General features: G+C 52.9%; 1 protein-coding gene across 1 annotated transcript in view; it reads right to left on the bottom strand.

Annotated features, from left to right (window-relative positions):
• Positions 1-2,777: 2,777 nt before the first annotated feature.
• IGF2BP2 (insulin-like growth factor 2 mRNA binding protein 2) overlaps positions 2,778-26,752 on the bottom strand; it is a 24,558-nt gene continuing 583 nt past the window's right edge. Inside the window, exons 2-16 of the mRNA XM_010561282.1 lie at positions 17,367-17,412; positions 16,803-16,851; positions 16,366-16,417; positions 15,713-15,776; positions 12,915-13,187; positions 8,671-8,805; positions 8,115-8,237; positions 7,696-7,831; positions 7,363-7,491; positions 4,885-4,953; positions 4,609-4,725; positions 4,263-4,337; positions 3,887-4,018; positions 3,470-3,583; positions 2,778-2,873 (exon numbers count right to left, since the gene is read on the bottom strand). Coding sequence (XP_010559584.1) covers positions 2,778-2,873; positions 3,470-3,583; positions 3,887-4,018; positions 4,263-4,337; positions 4,609-4,725; positions 4,885-4,953; positions 7,363-7,491; positions 7,696-7,831; positions 8,115-8,237; positions 8,671-8,805; positions 12,915-13,187; positions 15,713-15,776; positions 16,366-16,417; positions 16,803-16,851; positions 17,367-17,412 — 1,610 coding nt within the window. The remainder of the gene's footprint in view (positions 2,874-3,469; positions 3,584-3,886; positions 4,019-4,262; positions 4,338-4,608; positions 4,726-4,884; positions 4,954-7,362; positions 7,492-7,695; positions 7,832-8,114; positions 8,238-8,670; positions 8,806-12,914; positions 13,188-15,712; positions 15,777-16,365; positions 16,418-16,802; positions 16,852-17,366; positions 17,413-26,752) is intronic.

Genomic DNA, 26,752 nt, shown 5'->3' with positions numbered 1-26,752 from the left:
AACAGTTGTGGGCAGGATCTGGGCCTCACTTCTCATTAGTAAATGGCCTTTTGGAGGTGAGCTTGTGCTTTCCTGTGCTGATGAGAGAACATGTGTATGGTGTGAGTAATGCTGCATCCCCCAGCTGCTGCCCTGGGTGGGGGGAATGTTCATCATCTGGCTTTGCACACTTCTGATGTTCTCTGTCTGCCCCATGATGTGGTCCTTACTCATAGGAAGGATGTGGGAGGGGCTCAGACAGCGAGTTTGGGTCAGACTGACCCTTACAGCGCTGGTGAGCATGGGTCTACCCTGTGCCTGTCCTGCCAGGAGCAGAGTCATTCCTCACTGCCTGGGGCTGGGGATGGTGGGGGGGACAGCAAACGGATGCTCTTTTTGCGATCATTCATGCTGTAGGTGGGGAAGGGACTTTTTTTGCTCCCCATACCTTTCCAAAATACGTGGACATGACAAGTGATGTGTTTTGGTGCTTTGAGGTGTTACATGGGTGGCACCAGAGCCTGCCCTCCCCAGGTGCCACCACTCCCATGGCACTGTGTACCCGGTGCCTGATGGGTGGGAGGGAAGGAGCACAGCTCGGGGGCTGTGGGGGGGTTCCCTCATTGTGGCATCCATCAGCACCCCATGCAATGCCCAGGTGCAGACCTTCCCCTGCCACAGTTTCATGCAAGGGACAACCAAGACCCATTTTGGTCCTTTCCCTGTTTGGTGGTGGCCTTATCCCTGCTGCTGGCAAGCCCGAGCTTTTGGCTAGCTAGAGAAGCCACCATGGGGGTGGGTAGGGGAGCTTTCCAGCTACATGAGCATAATCAGTGTGCCATTAATAACCACAGCAGTGCCACAGCATCATTTTGGCTTTTCTACCTGCGGAGAGGCAGGGCCCCTTGTTTCGTGGGGGGAGAGGTGGCTTTGCGATGGCAACACCTCCCCAAGTGACTGGGTAAACCTATGCCTGGCAATGCCTGCAAACCACCCCTCAGCCCCCCCACAGCCCCCCCCCAAACTGCCCTTTCTCCCTCTGGCAGTGCAGCTCCAGCTGCCCAGTGCTGGAGGCAGGGTATTGGAGTGGCCATGGGGAATCCCCCCCACCCTGGTCAAAGCTCAGCTCGGCTGTGACCAATGCAAGGCACTCGAAAGAAAGCAACAGATAGCAAGCTCAAGCTCGTGTTAGCTGGATATATTTCTCTTTTTTTTTTTTTTTTTTTTTGGTGGTGGTTGTTGTTGGGTTGGTTTTTCACAGAACACTTTGCAGTAGAGGAAAACGTGGCATCACAGCCCATGGGTCCAGCGCTGGCACCGGCACCTCACCCTGGCACGCTCAGCCGGTGGCATGGGACCCGTCTGCAGCATATTGCTCCCGTCTCTCCTCTTGCCTGGCGGGTTTCACCCCTTTTGTTCATTGGGGTTTTTTTTTTTCCTTTTTACCTTTTTTATGGTTGGTGGGTTTTTCTTTTTTTTTTTTTTTTTTTCCTTTTTAAACATTTCTCAAGCTTTCTCTGAAGGAATGGCCACTGGCTCTCAACTAGCAGGAGACTACGGAAGAGCTCTGGGACATGTGGGATGGTTTCCTTCTCCCGCCTCGCAGCTGACTTGGTCGAGATCATTTTCCAACTCATTTTTTATTAAAAAAATAAAAAAATGCTCCAACTATCAGTTTTACAAGGCATACAAAATCTCTAAAAGGGAAACACAAGCGCAAGGTGCTGAGGTATGAAAACCTGAGGTAGTTTTTGTGTGTCTGTGTGTATGCGTGTGGGGTTTGTTTTTTTTTTTTAATTTTTAAAAGAATTTTGCTAGTTGTTTTTCCAGCCCTGGGCTGAAACCTCTTGTAAATCTGTTTCCTCCCCTCATTTTCCCCTCTTCTCCTTGCAACAGTGATCTTTTTCCTTAAAGATCCCTGCCCAAAGCAGGCAGGGCTGGTGCTGCCCATCATTTTCTGGGGATGTTAGGGCCAAGCATGGCTGTGTTGGGCAGTGATGGAAAGAGAGAGGGGATGGACAGACAGTCAGAAAGGGGGGACAGAATGGAAGCAAACCCCAGTTTTGGACTCTGTGAAGCACAAGAGGAAAGGGCATGTGAAAGAGATTCCTCTTTTAGGAGACGGTATCCCTTCTGTTGGCTCATACAGGCACTGCTCTTCTCAAAGCCCTTAAGAAATTGCTTTTTTAACACTCTTTTTTTTTTTTCCCCTGCTGGCAATCCTACATCTCTGCTCTACTGTGCATTTGAGAACCAATGGACTAGCTCCTTTCTTTAAAACTCTAGAAAAGCCTGCTTTTGCTAAAAACAAACATCCCCCTCCCCCCAACCCCTTTGAAATTTAAAAAGAATTTAAAAAGAATTAAAAAAAAAAAAACAACTTAACAAAACTTAAAAATCAGCATTAGTTTCATTATCGATATATTAATTCTAAAATCGGTGAGCGCCATGCTGTGCGCTGCAGCCCCCCCCCCCAACGCCGGGCGAGCTCCCCAGCTGTGCCTGGATGAAATGGGTGGCTTTTAGGAAATTAAAAATTAAAAAAATGTCTCTCTCTGCCTATGTTAGTCCAACTAAAGGGATAGCGTCAGGAGGCGATGGAGTAGGGGGGAGGCTGTGGGATGGAGAGAGCCCTCCCTGTACCCCTCTGCTGCACATCCTCACAGCACCCTGGCCGCAGTGGGGGTGGGCTGGGGGGGGGTCTTTGGTTTGCTCCCCTGACCTGCTGGGGGGGGGTCCGGCGATGGCAGCGGTGGGGTTACATTCATCGGGCGGTGCTGGCCGGCACGGTGGGAGCCTCACTTGCTGTGCTGCGAGGCCGGGGCTCCCTGAGCGTGTTTCTGCTCCTGCTGCTTCACCTGCTGTACGATTTCCCTGATCTTCCGCTGTGCAGTCTTGGGGGAAGGGGGGGAGCAAGAACCAGGGGTCAGGGTGGGCACCGCAAGCAGCCTGAGCAGTTGTTCCCCCCCAGCCGCAACACAGCATCTCACCGCTCAGCCCCCTCCAAGCTTTTAATTACAGGACAAGCAGGCAGTTTGGCACAGCCGTAATTAAGGATGTGCTCAAGAAGGAGCTGCTCTGCTCCTGCACAGCTGTGAGCGGAGCACTGCAGGGTTTTAACTTCTGCTTCATCTACCACTCCTCGAGAGCCTGAGTTTTGGGGTGCTGCTCCAGCAGTCAGGAGACAAGGTGGGATGCGGGTGCCTGCGGAAGCTCCCTGCTGGCACTGATGCCAAGGAGGAGACGATTCACACCCCAGGTGCCACTATGCATAGTGTCTGAGACACATATTTTAGCTAAATCAAGCCAATCTTTAGTTTTAATGCTAGAACAGCTGGGGAGAGCTGCCAAAACACCTTTAGTGCATCCTGGAGGCACAGGAACCATCCAAATTGGAGCAGCAGGATGCTCAGGCAGCGCTGTGCTCGGCAGCTGACCTTGGTGGATTAAACTGGCTAGGACTATCAGAAAAGCCACAGCCAAACCTTACCTGACTGGCAAAGAAATGCCCAATGATTTTAACGATGACCTCCTCGTTCTCGTCCGGGGTTTGGTCTCGTGGCACAATGACTTCTGCACTAGTTAAATTTTGCAGTTCGTTCACCTGGAGCAAACAACAGAGCCCCGGGCACGGGTTTTGTTGTAGAAGAGCCAAAATCCTCTGCTACTGGTGTCACCCCGGCTCTGAGCCAGCACACAGCACCAGGCTGCCCTGGGTCGCACCCTGTCCCCCCACACTGGGAGGGTCACCACCCAACGAGAGCCACCACCAGGACATGGGGCTGGGGTCAAGATGTTGCTGTGATCACTGAGCAGCCAGGCTTTGCCCCCGCCCTGGGGCAGGCAGGGGTGATGGGTGATGCCCAGCTCTGGGGCAGAGGGGAGCCTCCCTGCACCCCCCACCTACCGTCTTGCCACCTTTGCCTATCACGCGGCCGGCAGCGAAGGAAGGCACCTTGATGTGGGCTTCAAGCTTCACTTCTTCTTTCGGGTTAAAGAAGTTTTCTTCTTTCAGCTTCCCAAATATTCGCCCTTGGGCCTGGGAAGGAGACGTAAGGGAAGTAAAACCAGCAGGCAGCTGTCCTGGCAGTGCCTGCGGTGCCCTCCATCCTCAAGGGCAATGATGTGCCGATGTCTGCCAGCATCAAAACCATGGCACTGAACAAAGAGCTCCCTCGGCACTCAGAACCCAGGCTGGCAGCACGGCAGCGACCAAAGGGATGCTCTCGACTCATCCCTTAGCATCCCCCCAACCACAGCCCCCCACCCCGTGGCCAGCACACCTTGAACTGAGCCTCGGGCGGCCCCGTGATGATGACCATCCGCTCGCTGGCGTCAGGACCTTCTGCCGGGGCAATCTGCGGAGGGATGGGGGAGAAGGAATGTGTGTGGCCCTGCTTTGGCAAGACCTCCCCTATGTGGGATGTCCCCGTGCACGGGGGCATCCCCCCATGCAGGAGCGTCCCCTCCCACCTAAGCAGGGATCATAACTGGGGTGTTGCAGGACTGCGTTTCTACTAATTTGGGGAGCAAAACTGCTCCCCAAGGCCTCCTGTTTGCTGCCCTCGGCAGTAGGAAGGGGAAACTGAGGCACAAAGCCTGGCACCAGCCCCGCAGCACCCTGCTCACCTTGATGGAGGCACCAGCAAACCGTGCCAGCTGCTTGATGTGCTGCCCCTTCTTCCCGATGATGGCCCCCACTGCCTGTGTCGGGATGAACAAGTTCACAACCTCCTGCTCCGGCAGCTGGTGAGGGCATGGAAGAGCAAGACTGTCAGAGGACCAGCCGGACCAGGGGGGTGGTTGCCCCCTCTGCCAGCATCCCAGGGCAGCAGCTGCCCACATGCCCACCCTCCCACAGTGTCTGAGCAAAGATCTCATGGAGGGAGGTGCTGGGACACTTACAGTGTGCTGGTGGGGGAAGGCACCAGCTGGGGGGGCTCCGTACAGACCTGAGAGGTATGCCGAGGAGCTCTATGGTGGGAGAGAAAACGAGGGTCAGTGACGTCCCCAATGTGCCAGCCCCTTCCCAGCCACCCCCAGCCCGATGCAGAGCAGCGTGCCACCACCATGAGCCTGGCAGGGACATGGGGACAACCCTTCAGCTCCTGAAACCCCTCCAGGAGAGCGCAGGTGCACCCAAGGGTGCATTGGGGTGAGCTGCAACCTGGATCCTGCACCTGCAGCACAGTGCAACGGGACTGGGAACTCCCAGTTACACCCAGTCGCTCCTCACTGCTGGTTTTTTGGCTGTTTCCTGCTAGTGTTTACAGCAGAAAACTGGCCCCTACGGCCTTCTGGAGCAGCTGCAACCATGGAAAGCTGAAACCGTGCTGTAACCACCATCGGTCCCCTGTAGAGAAGTGGGGGTTTGGTGAGAACTAAACAAAACGTCTGTTTTGGCTCTGATTTCCATCACCATTTCCCTTCTCCAGTTCCAAGAGAAGAAAAAGCAAAGGCTGAAGAAGACATTCTCCCAAGACCTGGGCTGGGGACAGGGAGAAAGCAGTGGGTCTCTCCATGGCCAAAAGCAAGGGGTGCATGCCAGCACCCCAACCCAAGCCCTCTTCAACTCTTCTGTCTCAAACACAGCAGACACTTCTCCTGGCAGCAGATGTAACTCTCTCCCGCTCTGGGTTTGGGCAAGTGCAACCAGATGCTACCTGCAAACCATGGTTAGCAGAAAAGACCCAGCTCCCCTGCCTGTGGCAGATGTCGCTCTCACTCCCAGCCCTCTACTTCAACCCACTGCGCTGAGGTTATGTGCTCCTCCTCACACCGAGCTCACGCTCCCTATGTCCATGGGCTGCTCCATGTCTGCTACACCAATGTGTCCTCTCCTGCCCAGCCTGTCCTCATGGCCAGGGTGGGCACTACTGCACCTCCCCAGCTCCCCCCATTCACCGTGAGGCTCCTTCCTCATCCTCCATCCTTGCCAGGCCTCTACAACTCCATAGTTTAAGGTACAACCACTGGCCCTAGGCCCTGCTGAAGATATGGTCAGAAATGACCACTCTGAGGTGTGAAACACAAAGTATCTGGGGGGAAGGACCTGCCACAAAGCCAAGCTGGTTTCCTCACCAGCTCCTTGTTTTACTATAAAAAAATGATAGCAACTGCTCCTCTTGGCGTCGCCAGGGTGGCTTGAAAAAGGCCATGCAAAGCTCTGGGGTGAAGGAGCCCACACTGACCGCTGCCCTTCAGACCTGCCCAGCTCCTCTCCATCACACCAACAAACACTCAAGCAGATGTTTCCTGAAGGCTGTGCTCGCTCAGGTGGGCGACGCAGGCAGAGCATCCTCCCCTCCACAGGCTGACAGCGCACAGACAGGACCGACCGACCGACCCTCTCGATGCCCTCCAGGGCCATCACGACATCATGCTCATACACCCCTCCGCACCGCCAGCCTGGCACTCACCGTTCTCCTCCGACCGCTCTGCTGCTGGCGTCGCCAGGAAAAGAAAACAGCACAAGTAAATTAACCCGCGCGCCAGTGTCCATGCAGCCAAAGCATCTCAGCGTAAGTATTTAGAGAGACTAACAGAGACTGACCACAGAGCCTGGTCATCCTAAGGGTGCTCTGCAGGTGCTAGTGGGTTGGGGATGGGCCTTCTCTGTCAGCACTTTGGCCGGCGTCTTTTCCTGACACTGGACCATCCTTGCCTGCATGCAACCTCAGTGGTTTTGAAACTGCTTCCCCGGCTTGCTTTGCCCCAAGTCTCAGCAGCCACAGCACCCCAAGAAAGAGGAAAACCCTTGACTATGAAGTCAAGTGAAGATCGGCTCCCAGCAAGTACAGCCCTTCAGGTGCTAAGGCAGGGATCGAAGCTGATGGTGGTAGTTGCACAGGGTGTGCTGCTCGTCCCCGTTCATGCCACGCTCCGCGCGCCCTGCAGCAATACCAGCGGGTTCAGGTGCCCACCAAAACCAGACCTGCAGGGCACAACCGAATCCACACCACCACAACCCAGCGGTGGGTTTGGGGTCAGGACTGAAGACCACCTGCATGGTTTTTCCATGCCGGCATCAGCACAGATTGCCCCCAGCCACCTTCAGAGAGCAGCACGCCTGGGACACAGCCAGTCCTTAAAACGCAGGTGAAACCGAGCTCAGCACAACATGGGCATGCAGCTGATCTTCCCGGGGAGCTAAATCCACACAGGGACAAGCCATGTTCATTCAGCATCTTCTCCACTTTGCTGCTGTGATGAGCATCTTCCCCAAATGGCCAAGAGTCAGAGCTCTTGTTCAAGGTTCCCCATGAGATGATGGCTCCTACAGCTACAGTGTCCACCCACACCCAAGAGCTACACCAGGAGAGTCTAGAGACCACTCTGCCCCCAAGAACACGTCCCTTGCACTCCAAAACCTCTTCCACTTACTGCAAACGGGTGGTACGGGGCGGCCGCTGCAGCCCCTCGGGCCCCCGGGGTAGATGGGAGCATGGACAGCCCTGTTGAGAAGATGCCCAAAGCGCTGAGGTTCAGTCCTGGGATCAGGTTGGCTTGTTGCTGGGAAAGCAAAGACATGAAGAAACATGTAAAAGGCGGAGTGGGGTTTTTGGGGTTCTTGTCACATACTGTGGACATGATGGGTGAGGGCCAACCCTTGCTGTAATAGATCAATGCCCCCCCCCCCCCCCCAATTTTCTTCTGGCCACCTCAGCAGAGGTTCTGAAGCAGAAGGCATCCCAGGCGGCAGGGCTGGGAGCTTACATTGACGGCCACGACATCGTTCTCGTAAGCTTCTCGCAACTTCTTCATGATCTCCACTTCGGCATTGGAGCACGCCTCCGTGCTGCCCTTCACCGTGATGGTCCGCTCCGGGTTATAAATGGTTAAATCCTGCAAACTACCCCACAGATAAATCCAGAGATGCAGTTATTTTTCCGCACCCCCAAGTCAAAAAAAAAAAAAAAAAAGGAAAAATCAAATCAAAGATGAGGGTCCCCCCCAAGACAGCATGAGACCCCACACCCTCTCCCTGTCCAATGCCACCATCCACCTGGGATGCGGAATGCCCAACCAGGATGGGGAACGTGCATGGGAAGATGCAACTGCTCCGTTTTCTGGCTCCAGCGCTGCCCGTAGCGTGTTTGATGGAGGGGGATGGCTTGGTGTTCACCAGGACTTACGGGGAGATGGTGATCTTCGTGCCTGTGTCCTGCTCGATCTTCTTGAGGTTGCGGCCCTCCTTGCCAATCAACCTCCCCACCAGACTGTTGTGTGCTAGGATTTTCAAGGGAACCTCTTCTGCTCTAAAATGGATTAAAAAATAAAATCTAAAAGGTCCATCTGGCCAGGAAACCAATTTCCAGCAACTGCCACTAACGATGTGGTAGAAGGAGCAGAAGAACCACCACCATTTCCCACGACTGTCTCTCCTCAGTTTCTGCGGAACGGGAACTCAGGGACTTCCCAAGCCCGATAGCACATCTATAGTTCATGGACTTTTGTTCTCCAAGTTTATCTACGTGCTCTTTGGACCCACCTGAGTTTCTGGTCTCTACAGCACTGTCAACCACACCATGGAGATGTTATTAACTGACCTACAACTCTATCCTGAAACTCTGGATGCCAACAGTTTCCTCAGGGGGTGGGAGGTGACAGAAGATGGCTTCTTCTCCACTGATGGCTGAATTTACCTCCCTTCCACCAAACCTGCCCATTTTGCTGAGCCAGGGCACTTACGATTTAGTTTCATCAGCCTCCTTCTGCATGATATCAAGGATCATGCGACACGCTTCGGAGCACCCCTCTGGCGTGGCATGGATGGTGATGGGCTTTTCAGCAGCGCCAGCATTCTCCTTCCGATGGATGTCAACCCTATGGTGAAACAACCAGCAGAGAGGACCCCCCCTGAGATGCGTTTGGTGTCACACAAAGGCTTTTGAGAGCTCAGGAGCTGAGCTTGCTATTCACAGAAAAGCTCATTTCAACACCTGCTCAATCTTTGGGGTGAACCTGGGTCTCGCTGATGTACATCTACCATTACCTGGCCTCATGCAAGCCCAGGCAGTGTTTCGCTTCAGTTGGTTTAGATAGATTTGAGCTACGTTTGCCTTTATGACCTGAGGTCTGCCTGGGAGCTGAGGGATATCAATCAATGTCAAATGATGCATCAAGAGGGGAGAGAACAAATCCTCAACCGGACAAAGCTCTAAGCAACCTGGTCTATCATCATTGATGCCAGTCCCAGTTGGAGCAGGAGACCGGATTAAAGGTCTCCAAAGGTCCCTTCCAACCGTAACCTCTCTCTGCACAACACCCGAGGCTGTCCAGCAACCAGCGGCTGCCACAACCGTTGCGTGTCGTTCGTGACGGAGAGACAACTTACCCGTAGGCAGCGTTTGTCACGACACGGAGGCACACAGCAACAACAGCGCTTGTACTCACGCCCTTCCACGGGAGACCAGAAAGCTCTCCCTTGCGCACCGGCAGGGACCGTGCTCTAGCTCCTCTGGTCCTCCCCTCAGCTCATGGCGGGGAGGAGGCACGTGCCTCCAGCTCACTCCTCACCGCTCAACCATACCTGGCAAAGGCCCTGAGAGAGAGGGAGAGAGGAAAGCAGGGTAGGAGACTCCCGCACATCAACCATGTGTCTTGAAGAACAGGGGTAAGCAACCTTTTGATCTTCTCCATGTGAGTCCACACACTCTTCCCACCGGAGGGTGATGCCATGCGGCCATCCTGCCATTGGCCACCACCTCAGTGTCCCTGTGACTGCTGGAGCCAGGGCTGGGCTGGCCCAGATCTTCTGAGAAGGTGCACTAGTGGCCACTCAGCCACTCAATGAATGCCACCAGCGCGGTGGCATCAGCTCCATCATCTGGTGATGGTGGCATCACCATCAGCTCCAACACGGTGCCCTCCAGCTACGTCTCTGTTTTCATAAGAGATCCCCATCCTGATTGGCATCATTCATGGGTGCTGCTGTGCATGCAAGGCCAAGGGTTGTGGCGCAGAATCACCCTTAACCAGCACCAGATTTGAATGCTGCAGGATCACAGCGGGTTTGCACAAGTCAACTCTTCCAGGAGCTCATGAACCAGTGCATTAGGAACAAGGATGCTTCGTCTACAGGTAGAGGGGGAGCAGCTGGGTGAACTTCCCTGAGATAAGGGTGCTTCAAAAGGCACCCCAGGGTGGTTTCATCGGAGCACTGAAGAGGGAACGAAGACAGAGTTTGATCTTCTTTGCAGGCTACACCTCTCCAGATCTCCTACAGCTTCAGCCAGAGCTGCTCAGGCAGGAGACTGGTCCTGCTTGGACTGTGCAAAGAAGTGCTGGAGAAACCAGCACCGCCGAGCTCTCCCTGCCCTTTGGTTATGTCTACAGCACACTGTGACCCAGTTGCATGCTGCGTGACACCCTCTAAGGTGCTCCCAGCTGTGGAGCTCCATCAGGTTGACCTGGAGGATCTGTTCCTTCAGAGGCAGCACCCAGCAGGCGCGGGGACACCCACTGCCACCCCTCCCGCCAAGGAGAAGGCAAACCCATCACGACATGCCACAAGAAGCGAGGATAGGCCTGTGCTCCAGAGCAGTGCTGCAATGTCACACCAGGTTGACGTTCCCAGCTGTGGGGGAACCGATGAGGAATCCATGGCTGCCCCAACAAACCCCACAGACAGGAGTCAGGCAGCTTCTTGAACCCATGAGCAGTTGAGGCTGGTGGAGATGGAGCATGCAGCTGAGCTTTTGTATGGAAGAAGGGCCAAGAGCCACGGATGGCCTGAACAGATGCACTGAAGTGACGAGTACCCTGGACAAGCCCAGGAGAGGGACACGGGCCAGGTTTCTGGCTGATCTCCAAGCCATCCCTGTGCAGGCACCAGCTCAATTTGCAGAGAGAAGATGGGGTGCCAGTAAGGGGCTGCTGCATTCAGGCTTGTCCCACCCCAAAGAGCTGGAGGGTGGAGGAGGGCTCTGGACTTCCCAGCACATCCCAGTGCTGCTGCTGCACAGCTCCATTCCAAAGGGAGGATGGAGAAGGGGACCCTCACCCCATCACCAGCTGCCTGGGACCCTGGAGTGCTGCAGGCAACGGAGACTGGAGCAGCTGACAACAGGTATGGTGGGACAGGGAAGGTTTGCCCATGGTGCAGCAGCAAAAACCTCCAAGACACCTTATAGGGGGCGGGGGAGGTGGGAACGCTTCAGAGAGCAGTGGCCATGAGGGACGGCCCTCTCAAGGTGGACGGTACGATGTGCATGTAGGGTTAACCTGGCCCCATGTCTGCTTGGTAGCAATGGCCCTCTCCTCATCAAGTTACAAGGGCTGCAATCACTGTGGAAGGTTGTCTGGTGTGGTGGGCTCTTGGTCTGGGCTCCTCCTCAGCCAAGGAAGAAGATGGCTCAACCTGGGGAGAGTTTTGTCCCCTGGAGCTCAGGAGCATCTCTGGGCATCACTGTGTGCAGAGACAGGGGCAAAGTCCTACATGACCAGAAGAATCCAGGACCCAGTGTCGCTCTGGGAAGGAGCAGGGGCCAGGCAACAGGATGTCACCCTTGTCCTCAGGATCATCACACTGGTGGATGAGGGTGGCCTCAGCAGGGACAGAGCTGGGGGCTGACACCCCAAACTGAAGGCAATGGGCTCCTGTGACAGTCTGGGCCGGGTGCATGAGGTCCCCCTTGCCCAAGGCTGGAGCCAAGCTGGTGGCCCACTATGGCACATAGCCTCCTTGGGCAGGTCAGGAGAGGTGAGAGCATGGAGCACGGCCTTTCTCCATGGCACCAGGTCTTCGGGGCAGGCACAGGGAGCCAACCCACAAGAAGGGACAGCTCAGCGGCAGAAACTGCCCCAGGCAGCAGCATTTGGCCTTGTGGTCAGCAGAAACCGGCAGCCAGTGCCTCCCACGTTCCTCACCAGGTTCAGGACTTGCAAAGGGCAACCTTCCAGTCTTGGGTGGCAAGGTCACAGCTACACCCACTGCTGATCACACAAGGGGACTCACCTGGAGAAGAAGGGCTTGCGGCCAACCAGGACCAGCTCACAGCTACTAGGTGGCCATACTCTAGGGCTAGCTGGGCTCAAAGGGCTCCTCTCCCTACACATCTGCCCTCTTTCTGTACAAACCTCTTCCTGCAAACCCAACACTGGGGTCTGGCTCGCTCAGCTGCGGAGCGGCGCGTCCTCCTACCTCCTGCTCAAGTGGACGTGCTATTATGAAATACTTTGCCTCTAAAAGCTTCTCTGAGAACTAGGACGCCCTGAAGGATGTTCTGGTACAGGAGTCCTATGTCCTGTGGGATCACCGGGTTCAGGATGATGAGCATGGGAGAAGACAGCTTTGGGTTAAACACAAACAAATCTGGGCAGGAACAAACCATGCAGGAAAACCATGCAGAAAATCAGAGGTGAAATCAATGTGAACATTGACAAGAGAAACACGGAAAACTTTGGCAAGACAGTCCCCCCCCCCCCCTTTTTTTTTTTTTTCAAAAAGAAAACTGTTAGATTGCAAAAAAAGGCTTTGAACAGTTATGAAAAGCCCATCCTTCTCAAGGCAGCACTCCCACGGTGCCCCCTTTCCCCCTACAACAGCTCCAGCCCATAAGGGGTGCTGTGGGATGAGCAAATCCCAAGGGCAAAGACTACGCGGACACCGACTGCTATACCTAGGATCCCCCCTTCAGCATTTTACCTGCAAACTTGCCATTTCTCCCTAAAGCCTCGTCCCCAGCCGTTCTTGTGATTAGGCTTTAGAAACCCATTCCTGGCTTTTTGAACGTGCATCCCCCTCTTGCCGCACCCAGACCACCCTGGCCAGCAGGAACGGTTCAGGACATGGGCTCTGCCACCATCCCATGAAGGCTGCACCCCAAGAAAACAGCACTGGCTGGCACTCGAAAGCCCCAAATGCATGGAGGACCCATGCCGGGGACCTACAGCACCCTACGGAAGGAAACAAAACCATTCAAGGTACTTACTTGGACTGGGTTTGCTTAGTAAGGTTCTTTATGGTCAAGCCCTCCTTTCCTATGATCGCACCAACAAACTGCGTGGGCACCAGCATCCGCAGTGGGAAATCGAGCTGTTTGGGCTGCGAGGAGCCCCCCGGGGAGGAGCCCCGCTCCCTGGAAGAGTGGCCCCCGCGGCGGGATCGCTGTGGGGGCGGAGGGGAGCTCACCTCTTCATCCGGGATGTAGGAAATCTTGAAGGAATAGTTCTCAAACTGGTGGTCGCTCAGCTTCTCAATTGCTCTGCAAGGTAGGGAGATTCGGAGGGTGGTAAGGGGCTCTCCCGGGGATGGGTACCCCTCCGACACCCCCAGCACTTGCCCTTGTAGACTGTGGTCCCTCCCCAACCCTGCATCTTCCTGCCTTCCCAGTCTGGAGAAGGTGGTCACGGGAAGCCAGAGCTCCTGTGCGGAGCAAGACCCATAGCATGGTGGGACGATGTCCCCTCCCATGAGGGTGATGCCAGGGCTGGCACACAGCTTGTCTCCCCACAGCAGAGATGAGATGCCAACCTGGGGATCTGCTACTTCACCTGGGGAAAGCACTGGCCAGAAGCTGTGACACAGCACGGAAACAGTCTTGCCGAGTTTTTGGACGTGCAAAAGGTGACAGATGGGCTCCGAGCAAGAGCCACTGCTCCAAGAAGCACCTGGCACGTGGTGCCCCTCTGTCAGGAACCCCAACTCCCTTTTCAGCTCGGTGAGGCTGGGGGTGCAGCACCTAGACTCTTCATCCTCCCAAGCCCATCCTCGGCGGTGCAATGCTCAGCCATGCTGGAGTCTGCAATGACTTCTGCGAGTGGCAATGGCTTCAGCTACACTTCTTCCTGCTTTCCTACCACATCTCGCTTTGGCTGTTTATAGGCAGGCATATGAATGCACCACTGCAAGCAGCTCCTTGCCAGGCCTGAAATTCATATCGAGAGGACTTCTGCAGCTTCGCCGTCCCTTTCCAAAATCAGCACACTGCCCAGCAGTCCAATTTCTCCACCGATGTCTTCCTTTCATCTGCTTCTATCACAACACGCTCTAAACCAAACACACATACTCACAAACCACCCTGGTCTTTCCTCCCATTGCTCACTTCTGCGTCGAGCTGCTGAGCACCACCTAAGACAGGCGTCAGTCTGGCTGGATGTGACCGATCACGGTGTCTACTCTAACCCTGAAGCCTCTTACCCCAAACCACCAAGCACTGCTGTGTCAGTCAGACCCTTTGTCTTCCTTTCTCGCTGTACATCCCAAGACACAGCAGCTCATGCCGTGTTCTGTGGTCCATGGCACCTTCCTCCGGCCAGCCAAGGCTGGAGCACGCCCAGCATGGCCACCCCAACAGGCACAACAAGGACCCTCCTCTGACCTTTTGGACCAGCAGATCATTCTCCCCATTTCTGTCCTCAAAAGTGCAATCTCGTGATGGGTCAACTCAGATGGGAAGTTGCTACAATATCCATCAGCAAATGGACTCTGGCAAAGGCTCTTCCCTTGCACAGGGTCTGTCTGGCTCTTGGTCATATCAAAAATATTCTGGCCACTAAGTATGAGATATGCTCACTACTTACTCATAGCTAACTTAGGGCTGGTCTCTAGCACAGGGCTAAAGTCTCTACAAGCCTGTAACAAAGCGTTTTGATTGAAATAGTCCTTGCATTTCTGAAATAACCCCTTATTTGTATGTTTTCTCCTCTGCTGTCTATGATAAATCTTTAAGCATGTCTTCACACAGCCCTACTGCACTGATGGACAGCCTCGTTGGGTTTTTCTGTCCTTTTAAAGTTTTTGTTGATGGGTGGCATTTCTTTACGACTCCTGTGCACAAAATGCAGGTGATTTACCCTCTGCTGCTCTCCCTCCCCTGTAGAAACCGGCCACGGACCCCTGGGCTACCCTCACCTCCTCTAACCAGTTATTCATCCACCCAAAGGCCCTCTCTTGTTCATGGCAGAAGAACTTTTCGACCGCCTTTTAGAAGTCGACCAGCCGGTTTCTCTTGACTCCAGGAAGCAGGAGGTAACAGTCTCTGCATATTTTGGTCTCCAACTTGAATTTTCCCCAAATGGTGGAGGGTACTTACATCTCCCATCATCGCAGCGTTTCTTCGCCATCTCTCCCACCTCCTTCACCAGGTTCCACCTCTTCAGCAGCTTGGGCTGAGTGGTCGGACCGGTGATTAATCCTGTGCATTCCCAGTTTAGGTCTGGCCTTCCAACCTGGGAAGACGACTCCTTGACAAACTGTATATTTGACCTGACCCTCAGCTTTCTAGAGCGCTTTGCTCCCTGAAGACAAGGCCACTGTGATCCTGCAGAGGACCGTGTATGAAGGACAGTGTCCAAAGGGAACTGCAAGATGGGAGCCCCTTGAGGACAAGAGGAGAAGGCACAGAGGAAGAGGGGGCAACCACAGGGCTGATGGCCCCAAGCTGGTCCAGTGGTGCCTATGCACGTATGATGGGGCACCATGAGAAACCCCATCTCCCACATGAGGGGAGAGAGCAGGAGACCGCTCAGAGGTGGGACGAAGAGAAGACTGCTGGCAGAAGATGTGCGAGATGACACAGCTCAAGATAAAACCAACATCTGCCTGCTGTATCCCAAGAAGATACACAGACAGCCCTTAAGGCACTTGAAGCTTACACTGCAAGAGCTTAGAGACAACCCAAGGAGGCTTAGAGAGAAGACAAGAAGAAGCCTGGAAGATACCTGGGATTCTTCGGGAAAAGCTTGGGTGGTGTGAAAACATGGACAAAACAAAACAAAACCCACTTACACTTTTGCTTCTTCTTTAGTTGCATACGTTACGTTGACAACGGCTGTTTCTGTGTCTGTGTTGACTGGGGGAAATGCAAGAGAAGGAGCATTAGAGCAGGGGAGGAGAGAGACGTCACCAATGCTCCCGGCCCCTGGTACATCCTGGAGGGGTATGCAGGTGGGGATGGTGGGAGGGTAACACCTGTCCCATGAAGGACAGCCCTGGCCACTGCGCAGGGTGCACGCTCATACACCATTGTATTTTCTCCCAGCACAAGGATTGGGCTGGGCCGGCAAAGGACCAGAAGGTGCCAAGGCTGGATCCTGCCACCCTTGCTAAGGAGGATGCACGGCCAGACATCACCGATCCACCAGCAGACCCCAAACAACACTTGGCTCATTTTTGCTTGCAGGGACAATTGTTCTTTTTCAATTTACCAGCAAGCAGCAGAAGCCCTGGGGATGGAGGACTGATGGCCCGTGCCACTCCACCACCGGACAGGTGGCCCCACCTCTGCCAGCAGGCTTGTGTCCAAAGAGAAAACCATTTTAGCCCAGTACCAATGACTGGAAAACTAGGTTTCATGCCACTGGTTTTCTTCCGGTGTGGGCAGAGCTGGGGAGCAGCACTGGGACTTTTGCACAGATGAGGATCATGTTGGACCATCTTACCTTGCTCTACATTCTCCACCGTCCCATACTGAGCTAACAGACCATCCAGCACCTGGGGGAGAGAGCAGCAAACAGGGCAAGTGAGGCAGACAGGAGAGGCTGCTGGACAGGCAGACAGCAGGCAGGGGAAGAGCCTGCTTCACCCACAGACACCCTCCAAAGAGCCAGTGTCACCCAACTGCTCAAATGCCTTCACCCACTTGCATCACATTATCCTAATGACGCCCTATTGCTCAAAGCTGCCCCACGGCTCCAGGACCCACAAGCAGGTAGGAGATGGAGCCCAGTTCACGCTCCACCTCCCTCCTGGAGTTACCGGGAAGGTGAAGGTTGGCCTGCGTGCAGACCACACACTCCAGCTGCACAGCTTGCACTGCTCGGCATGACTGATGCAGGAGGAGATGAATGGGATGTTTTTAGGATCATCCACTTCTTACCTCCCACTGCAGGTGGGGGGGAATGTTTCGGATCTGGATCTTCCTGCTCCTGCAAAGACAAAGCCCTGGGTTAGGGTCTGCAGACGTGCCACAGCAGGACGGCAAAAGCCTTCTGGGCATCAGGCAGCAGCCGGTGAGAGCTCGCCGAAGCATCCCGCTTCCCCAAGCCGAGCTGGAGCAGCTCATCCCCAGGGAAAGCCATTTCTCCCAGCCTTACCCTGGTCACCACCCGCCAGGCCCAAAGCTGTCTCAGGAATGCTCCTTCCTCATGCCGGCTGCTGGGTTTCCAAGGAAACCTCCTGAAACGAGCCTACGCAGAGTCATGGCCACACAGGCATGGCTGGGATGCGTACACACCTCTGACCGCACTGCCCCAGGCTGACTGGCTGCGTGGGGACAGGACCCCGAGACCCACCATGGCCAGCCCTGCTATCCCTTGAGGGGGGCTCTCCAAAAGTGCATCCTGCTGACGTCTACCACTTCCCAGCAAGGTGGGGTTGCTTTCCGTGGGGAAAACCTAAATATGTATCCTAGGAGGCCTGCCCTTGGAGATGGCCAACATACCCAATCTTGCCTGGTTGCCCTCCCAACCTCACAGCAGTTGCAATCCCTGCGGTGCAGCCTTGGAGCATGGATACTCAGCAGCATGGAGCATGGCTTCCTAAAAGGTAATGGCCACCAAACGGCCTCCCCAGCCTGCCTGCAAGAAGATGTGCTTCGGCAGTGGGGAGTTTTGAGACACCCAAGTCCATGGAGGATCCAGCCAAGCCCTGAACTCATCCATCATCCACCCAGATCAGCATTCATAATCCTGCTTGTAGGCAATCAGCTCCAACCAAAGCAGTGTCCTATGTTCTCACCTGGTCCAGCTCTAATGTTCTGATCCGAGCAGAGCCAGACCACCTCTCCCAACATCAGGGATGAGTTTTCTGACTGAGCCACCCCCCACACACAGCTGGGTTTCAGGAGCCAATTGGCAGCTGGAAGCTGGTTTTATGAAGCTTTGCCCTTCCTTGTGACGAGCTCAAGGAGGATGCTTGGAAGGACTAGTACCACCAGCCTGAACGCTACGTGGGGACATGCAAGCAACCACCAGCAGCCCCAGCTGATGGCCAGCAACACCCCAGGGGCTTTGGGCCAAATCCTGCAGAATGAGCCCTGCAGGAGGAGGCGGGAGGAGCTCTGCTTGCCTGCAAACCACCAACACCCTGATTCCGCCAGCAGTCTTCAACAGCTGGAAAATGAGACCATCAAACTCTGGCCCAAGCGGCAAGGCTGGTCCCCGCACTCGCTGCTCATTGCACAGGCACACTCCGAGCCCCTGCAACCAATTTTGGCAGATAAAGAGTTTCTCAGGTAGTTTGGGGCCAAACACCAGGAACAGGGAGGAAACATGGGGCGCAGTGAGAACCAGAGGAAAGGCTGGCTTTCATGCAGACCCAAAGCAGCCAGGCCTGGGGAGAGCCGTGCACCGCAGCGCTGGAGGTTGGCATGCTCCAGACACGATCCTTCTGCGTCTACAGCAGCAGCATGCTCCGCTTGCTCCTGATTTAATAGCGCAGGACAACCAGAACCTTGTGATGGACAACCATCTGCCTCGTGAAACATGAATTCGGGGCGCAGCACAAGAAACATGACTATAAGGATGCTGGTGAATACGTGCAGTAATCTGGGGCTGCTCGAACAGGTACAGTCAGCGGTGTGATCAGCAATGGACAACCCTATGCTCACATTCAACTAAGGAGGTGTGCTCTATAAAACCCTATGTGGGTTTGACAGATGGCTTCTCCAGACCAGCCCCTGCCCAGTTCACGACCTGCCCACTGTGCTGTGTCTCTGCAGGGATGGCTCTGCCCAACAGAAGAAATCAGTCACTGCAAAAAAGCGGGGAGGCCAGAGCCAGAAAAAATGGCGCTTTCCTGCGGTGTTACCAAACCTTTCTTCTCCGGCAGCCATGGACTCCTTCTGTCCCCAGCTGCCAACCAAGGTTGGGCACACAGCTGTAAGATCCGTGTGAGGCAAGCAGCAAGATTCATCCCGCCCCACCCCATCCCCAGGCCATTCCCACCCCACGCCAGGAAGGAGGCAGTAAGGAGGTCCTGGCCCAAGGAGGACCATGGCAATGACGATCCTGCACTACTCACCAGCATCCTGAACCCTTCTCTTGCCTGTCCTTGTCACCTGCCCGTGGCTGACGCCGCACTGCCGCTCCCAGTACAACCGCTCTGCAGGGCCCACTCCAGAAAATGGGACAACGTTTCATTTTTGAAACCCACCAACATTTCTCAAAGGGGCTATTTTAAGATGCCCAGGTCCAGTCCTGGGAGGTGCTCAGCTCCCAGGGGGACTGCTCCTGCCTGCTCCAAGAGATGCATCCTGCTCCGGATGCACGCTGTGAGGCCAGTTTGCCCAAGCAAATCCCAGCCCAAGCACCAAACCATCGGCACCTGAACGCTTTCCAGGGAAAAGGCCTTCTCGGCTCCAAAAGGCCAACTGAAGCCCAGGACTGTCCTCTCCCCACTGGCTGAGTCGGACATGCTGCCCAGTTACTTCTACCACCTTCCAGCCCCCAAACAGAACGGGTGTGCACCTTCAACCTGCCTTATCCCAAGATGCCACCACTCAGCTGCAAGCCAAAGCATCGCTACAACCATCCTCCACCTCCCCCAGCCTGGGAACCATCTGTGCCCACGGGATGCCACAGGCTGGACCACAGAGAAGTTGCTCTCCTTTTGGGGTTCATTCGGCTCGGCTCACCCCATCACCAAAGCCCAGCAGCCCAGGGGATGCATTGGATGCCAGGGATGGTGTTGGCAGCGACTCTAGAAAAGCCTTTGCCTTGAATTAAATGGCACCGGGGCCACCGTCTCCTTACACCTCTGCCAAGGGACATGCCAGGGCAGTCCCGGTCCCCCAAGGTGCTGCCTCACCCCTCCAGACCGCTCGCCCACCTCCCAAAACACCCAAAGAGAAGGACCACAGCAAGGTGCCACGTAAGCCCACTTCTCAACGGGACACTACAGCATATTCCCACTTCCAGCATCCATCAGAGCTGATGCAGAGCACCTAAAGATACCCAAATGGTACTCAAGGCTTCCCCCACCACCTGGCAGGTCTCCCAGCAGCTCATTATCACCACTCAGCATTTAAAATAAGGTTATTATTCTTACTGGGGGTATTTTTTATAGCTCTTGTAATTCCCCTCCTGGTTAAAGCAGTGCTGGACCACGCGTGGTCAACACTGACCGAGTGATGGATGTATATCCGGGGCCACGATGGATAGATGTGTTATTCCCAGAGCTGGGGCATGGACCACACTCGGTCCCTGCGGGACAGGGCAGCAAAGCTCTAGGCCACCCTCCTCCAACGCTGGTCCTGGGAGGACTTTGGGGCAGAAAACCCCTCTATTTTCATTTTCCTTGCTCCTCCCAAAACCTGGGAGACAGGAGATTGATTTCAGCACACACACACAACCCTCAGCACGGGACCTCGTGACAAAGGCAGCAGCCACATTTCACCCAACTTGGTTTGCAGCAGGCTGGTAGGAATTTAAAAAAAAAAAACAAAACATAATACCCAGTAACTACAGGCACACAGTTTGTGGAAAAATACTTAATCACGTGGTGCAACTAGCCCTGCCGTAGTGAGCTGCCATCAGATAACCATGAGAGCTGTTATCTTTCTCTACCACCCTCCTGCTCTTCCTTACCTGCACATGCCCATCAGACATCTCAGTGCCCAGCCCATGCTAAAATGCCCAGCAGCAACCGAGCATCAGCTTCACGTGCTAAAGAAACCAGATTTACATAGGTTCACCTGCTTTTTTGATTTCTAAATTCAACCCAAAATGGTCCTGCTCGCTAGCAGCTATTCTGGCTTGAGGAGGAAATATCTCCTCCATCCCAGAGCTGGGTTTTGGGTACCATGCGCTTGCCGGCATCACAGGCAGGACGAAGGAGCTGGCTCTCTAAGCAAGCGAGGCTGTAAGCTGGGTTCGTGAAATAATCCACAATGGAGCTGTGCTATATTTCATGCATCCGTTAGACTGAAATTGCGAGGTCAACATCGCAACCCTGCGGGGAAAGGGGACAGAAAACCCACAGCCACCCATGCACTGCCAGCATCACCAGCTGATGCCTATGAACGAGAGCTTGATGCGCCACGTGCCAGATGTCTGTACTTGCTGAAATCAAGAGATAAACCAGAAGATGCCTTAAAACTTGTGGTTTATTCCCCAGAATCAGGTGGTTTGGGGGTTTTCTGGGACATCTCTCCCCTTTCCAGCAGCCCAGGTAAGCAGCAGCACTCGCGCGGCTTCATGGCTACCCCTCCCGTAGCTCCCAGGGAAATAACGCATAACAGCCACCCCCAAAATCCAGGGACTGAGAAGAAGAAAGATGAGACAAAGCTAGAAAATGACAACAAGCCACGAGACCCCCTGCCCAACCTCTGTGAGCCCTTCCTGCACCTGCCCATCCTTCCCTGCCCATCAGGCTGCAGCTCCATGGACCACCCACCATTCCCACCATCCCCTGGTCTCCTGCTCCAGAGGGGCTTCACCTCCCACATGCATTTGGGCACTAGAAACTCAATTTCACTGGTTTAAATATAAGCCTTCCAATGGTATGTAAGGGACGCTTCACCTCTCTGCCCTAAAAAAAAAAAAAAAAAAAGATTTTTTTTCTAGTCAAGTTTTGTAATATCTTACTATAATAAAGCCATCTTCCACCTCAGATCAGTACTGAGGGCAGAGAAAACACTGTCTGGCAGCTCCTGCTTTCAATAAAAATCAGTTTTCAAGAGAACTGGGGAAAAAAACAAGAGGGGAAACATGCTGGAAACCAACTGTCTCCCTGGTGGCCCTGTCTGCTTTATGAAATACTTGTCCCAGGCCAGAAAACATCTACAAAAGGTGATGCTCATCATCAGGTAGGGACCAAACTCAGTCCCACCTGAATTTTTCAGACCCAGCAGCTTAGAGCCCAAGACAGGCACACTGCCCTAACCGGGCAGGGAAGAAAAGCATCTGTTGAGTTCATGTCTCTTGATTATCATATATAATTTTTTTCAGTCTATTGGGGTCATCCTTGACAAGTTTTGCTCTCGCCCAACGCAATCCAGCAGCGGATCTTAATGAGCAACAGCTCCATCAGCGCCAGGCTGGATAAGCATTAAAGAGCTGCCCCAGTTTCAACCAGTTGCCAAGAGCACCGCGGATGCGTCTGCTCCAGTTCCCCTCCCAGCCCGGGGGCTTTGCCTTTGACGCTCTTAAGGAATTAAAATCCGTTCACGTTAAAGCCCTGTCCTCTTCCGCAGGACGAACAACCTGCCGAGGGACGGACCGGGGACGGGGGGAAACAGCGAGGACACATGACTGATACTTCCCCATGAGCTGGGGATGTATTAACAATAGGGATGAATGGGAAATAATGTCCCATCTGTCACAGCTTTTCAAGATTAAGTGGGGGGGGGGAAGAGGGGGGAATAAAAAAAAAGGAGAAAAAAAAAAGATGGGGGAAAAAAAAAAAAGAGGAGGCGCGGGAAAGCCACCCCCTGCATCCCCATTTGGCATTGGGATGAAGGGGAAAACCAAGCCCTGTGCAGGAGCAGGTTGCTGCAGCTGGCCAGCCGTGCTCCCGTCCTCTGGCACCCAAAGCCACCCCACCATCCCCCCCAGCCCCGGCACCCGCCTCTCTCCAGGGAGGGCTGACGGACAGCGAGCAGGGGTAGGCAGGGCATCAACGTGATGCCCAACGGGGCAGAAGGGCAAGTTCACACCACTGGAGAAACTCTAAACTGACAAAAGTAATAGGTAATTAATGATTAATATTCATGTATTATGTTCCTTTTGGCTTTGGTCTCTCCCCAACACCTCCAAACGCAGGTAAGGCTTCACAGTGGTACCAAGAAGCATCCCAGCATACTACGGCATGGATAGTGTGGCCTCAGTCACCCCCTTGCATCCCCCGAGCCGACATGCTGTCCCACATCCCTGCCATCACCCCGCTCCTATCCCCACATTCCCAGTGTCGCCCCTCTCCCATCCCCGCGTCCCGGAGGGTGGCGAAGAGCCAAGCGAAAAGGTGGCTAAAGAAAAATAAACCAACTCAAATGCCACCAGCTCCCAGTTTACTCACACCTGAAAACAGATAAAATGAGCGATGGCATCACACCTAGGAAGGCCGTCTGGGAAAGGATAAGCTCGACGGGGTTTCTCCTGGCCAGCTCCACAGGGAACAGCATCCAAGACCTATGGGAAACCTGCCGCACACCCAGCAGGCAGCACGAGGGGGTTTCCCCATGCCTGATGCAACCTGCATCGCCCTGGCAATGTCATATTCATGTATATATAGATATAAAAATATATAAAGTCTCTTTTTTAATATATATAAATATATATTTTAAAGTATCTTTTTTATATACAGTAGAAGTATATATATAATGTATCTTGTTATATGTAGTATCTTTATGTATATCGTATGTTATAGATACACACAAGATACTAAATACTTTAAATACCAAAAGAGACATTATTAATTTATATAAATATAAAAGAAACTAAAAGATACTTTATATATTTATTTATTTATTTAAAACCCAGACTAGGACTGAGAGCAGCCCCACTTTCAGCACTCTGAATTCAATTTTCAGTCTAGTGTAACCCAACATATACCATACACAAGACAATTTCCAGCAAGTTTAATTCCCTTGGTGAAGTGAAGCAAACCCTCCCCATGCTGCAGCTAGAAAAAAATCTCTTCTTGCTCTTTAGGTTTCTCTGATTTTTCTAAAAATCAGAGATAGTTTTTTTAAATTAGAGATATGAGAACTGGAGAGCCATGGGAGTATTTTTACTGCTCCTCGTGTGTATTTATAGACACGCGAGCAAATAGGTGCTGGTGACTTTTCCTGGCAAAGCAAGTGGTTTGCATGAGGACTTCCTCTCCCCTAATTAAGCATCTCATTGACAACAAACAATTAATAATAAGGAAAGAAAAGATGGGCTGCCCATGGGGAGACAAAAGGGCTTGTACGTTTATTCCGAGCCTTAACGTCACCAGCATTTTGGGTTTAAAAACAAGGGGGTAGGGAGAAATAAACAAACAAACAAACAAAGCTAAAATACGTGGACATGAGAACTGAATTGATGCTCAAGAGAAGAAAATTATTTAAGGGTAATTCCTTTTGAAATAGGAGAAAATCCTGCAGATCCCATAAAATCACCCCCAGCAATGCTGCTCGGGCAGGCATGTTCATCGCTACCCCTCCAGCAACTGCTGTCCGGGGCAAAACCACCGAAGTTTTGCCATTTACTAAAATAGCAAAAATTATTACGATTAATATTATAGATTTAACTTAATTTAATATTATTTTTCCAGCCCAAGCTCTCTCCAACAGCCTGCCCCTCCGTGCTGTTCAGATAGATGTCTCTTGTGCTTTTATTTCTCACAGCTCAAAATTACAGCAGAGGCAGAAATTAAAAGGCACCTTCGCATGCAGGAACCCAAAAATCTCACTGGTTTGGAGACATTAAATGGGGCTTCACTACATCCCCGCGACTTATTAAACTCACCATTTTTATCCAATCCTTGGATAAAAGTCAGCATTGGAGTGGCTGTGTTTTACTCTGCATTTTTCACAACCGATCCTAAATTTTTTTTTTATATCTTTTTTCCCATTAACAGGATTTTCAAAGACCTCAGAGATATACAACCCATCTTTAAGAGGAAAGATGCTGGGGCTTCCTTCACCGCCATGCTCTGGATACAAAATACTCTTGAAGCGGGATTGCATCGCCCTGCTTTAAGCAAATAAAAGTGCTCTCTGCTCTTGCTGAATTTAAAAATCAATTTAAAAATTAATTTAAAATTTTTACATGTTGATTAAAAAAAAAAAGAGGGTGATTTTTTCTTTAATTCTCCAAGGCACAATCCAGCATATACAAGAGAAAAAAAACCCAAAAAACAATCGAGACACTGTTGGATCCTTCCTATAGGAGCCCAAACCATTTGCATGGCAGCAGAATGGCTGATTTTTAACTCATGAGAGGCAGACCGGGCAGGATTCACGCTCCTTCCCACCGCCGTCACGTTTAATTTGTGCCTTCGGAGAAATAGAAACAACCCCCTGCCAGCAACTCCCGGCGGCACCTCGAAGAAATCCCTTCCCCTACCTACAGCAGCGAGATGTCAGAGGTGTTTTCCAGCCCATTTCTTATCGAACCCTACATATACACGTATAAATACATTGGTAAAATATATCTATATTAGATTTGGTTATAAAAATAAAGCACTCCAGGTGGGTGCCGAGGGGAAGCGCCAGGCATCGGCACCTCCTGGTTCCCATCCCCATGACGCAGAAATGTTGGGGGACGAGAGCCGAGAGGGGCTCGGGTTCCCCAAACCTAATTAAAAAACAAACTCACTTTAAATAACTGGGGGATTTTACCATTTCAGCCCCCCCCAAATCTCAGCGCCTCTTCGGGATTCAGCTGCAACTCCAAAAACTGCAATTTTCTACAAATTTAAAAGGGGGGACAGGACTAAAACATGACCACGTGAGGCTCTGTTCCCTGCCAAAAATCACATTATAGAAATAAAATCTATCATCTACTGGAGCAAAGGCATGGTCCCCCTAACCGGATATATTAATACAAGGCAGAATGTATTTTTTTTAACTGTGAAAAAAGGATATCAGCTTAAATTAGATCTCAATAATCTGAGGAAATCTGGGAGCCGAGCTAGAATAGAAAACTTGGAGCCAGCTGAAAAGAGACTGATGCAAAATAAATCAGCATTTATTTCTGGGCTGTTTAAAAGTCTTTTTTCTTTTAAAACTCAGAAGGAAAAGTAGCAGCACCCCAGCCCAATGGAAAATTTAGGTAAAGATGAATTCCTTGTTTACATCCCCTTCGTAGATGGTAAAGGTTGAGTCCCGGGTCCATACTATCTTCCCAAACTCCCAATTTCTGGCTCCATTGCTCTTAAAAAGTCATCGGCAGACCAGCCTAAGGCTGCTGCAGAGATTTAGCTTAGAAATATTACAGCTGGGATTTTTTTCTTTTTTTTTTTCTTTTTTTTTTTTTTGCTTGTTTTTGAAGATTTTTTTAAGGTAAGAGAGCGTATGATCCCCGCCGAAGAAGAAATCCCGCTCCGGCACACGTGATGCCGGGCACGAGCCATTCCCCCACAGAGCCTCAATTACACAACAGCATTTCCCCCCGCCCCAACCTCCCCGTAATTTCCAAATTAATACTCCGACATCAATCATGGGCCAAACCTCCAAGCCAAACAGCAGCAAATTATCCAGCAGGACCATCCGATGGGTTTTGCTGGCGCATGGACCTTTTATCCCAACACATGTTGGGGGGGGGGCGGGGAGAAAAAAACCCGACAACTCTTGCGACGAGGCAGCTACGCAACGCGGTCCCAGGTTTTATTTTCTCTATTAAACAAGCGTGTCCCCATCGGTCTGGCCTCGGCACTCCCCTACACCTGATTAAAATAAGAGGGCGCGCTTCGACGCAACATTGAAATACGCTGAGTTTTTTGGATCCTCCGGCAGTATAAAAGGGGGAAAGAGGCATCAAGAAAGAGCAAATTGCTGAATTACTTATTGAAAACAATATCCTCCGACAGCGCTGGCAGCCCCACTGCTGTGTACCTATACCACCTCCCTCGCTGTAAATCCCAGCCCACCCCCGCCAGCCACCCGCAGGACAAAGTGGGGGTGGGGAAGGGCTTCCCCCCCCCAAAAAAAACCAACTAAGAAACCCAAAAAAACAACAAAAAAGAACTGATTTTCACCCACACCGGCGGGGAGCGCCCGCCCAGGCCCCTGGCTGTCCCGCACCGGGGGGACGGGACGGGACGGGACGGACACACGGGACCCACGGAGGACGCTGCCGCCCCCGGGGCCCCCCGTGGGAGTCGATGCCGTGGGCCGGGAGC

Source organism: Haliaeetus leucocephalus, unplaced genomic scaffold (assembly GCF_000737465.1).
Source record: "Haliaeetus leucocephalus isolate CR32 unplaced genomic scaffold, Haliaeetus_leucocephalus-4.0 Scaffold143, whole genome shotgun sequence".
NCBI classification, from domain to species: domain Eukaryota; kingdom Metazoa; phylum Chordata; class Aves; order Accipitriformes; family Accipitridae; genus Haliaeetus; species Haliaeetus leucocephalus.
Note: the sequence above shows the minus strand (reverse complement) of the source record. Positions and strands in the feature narration are given on the sequence as shown.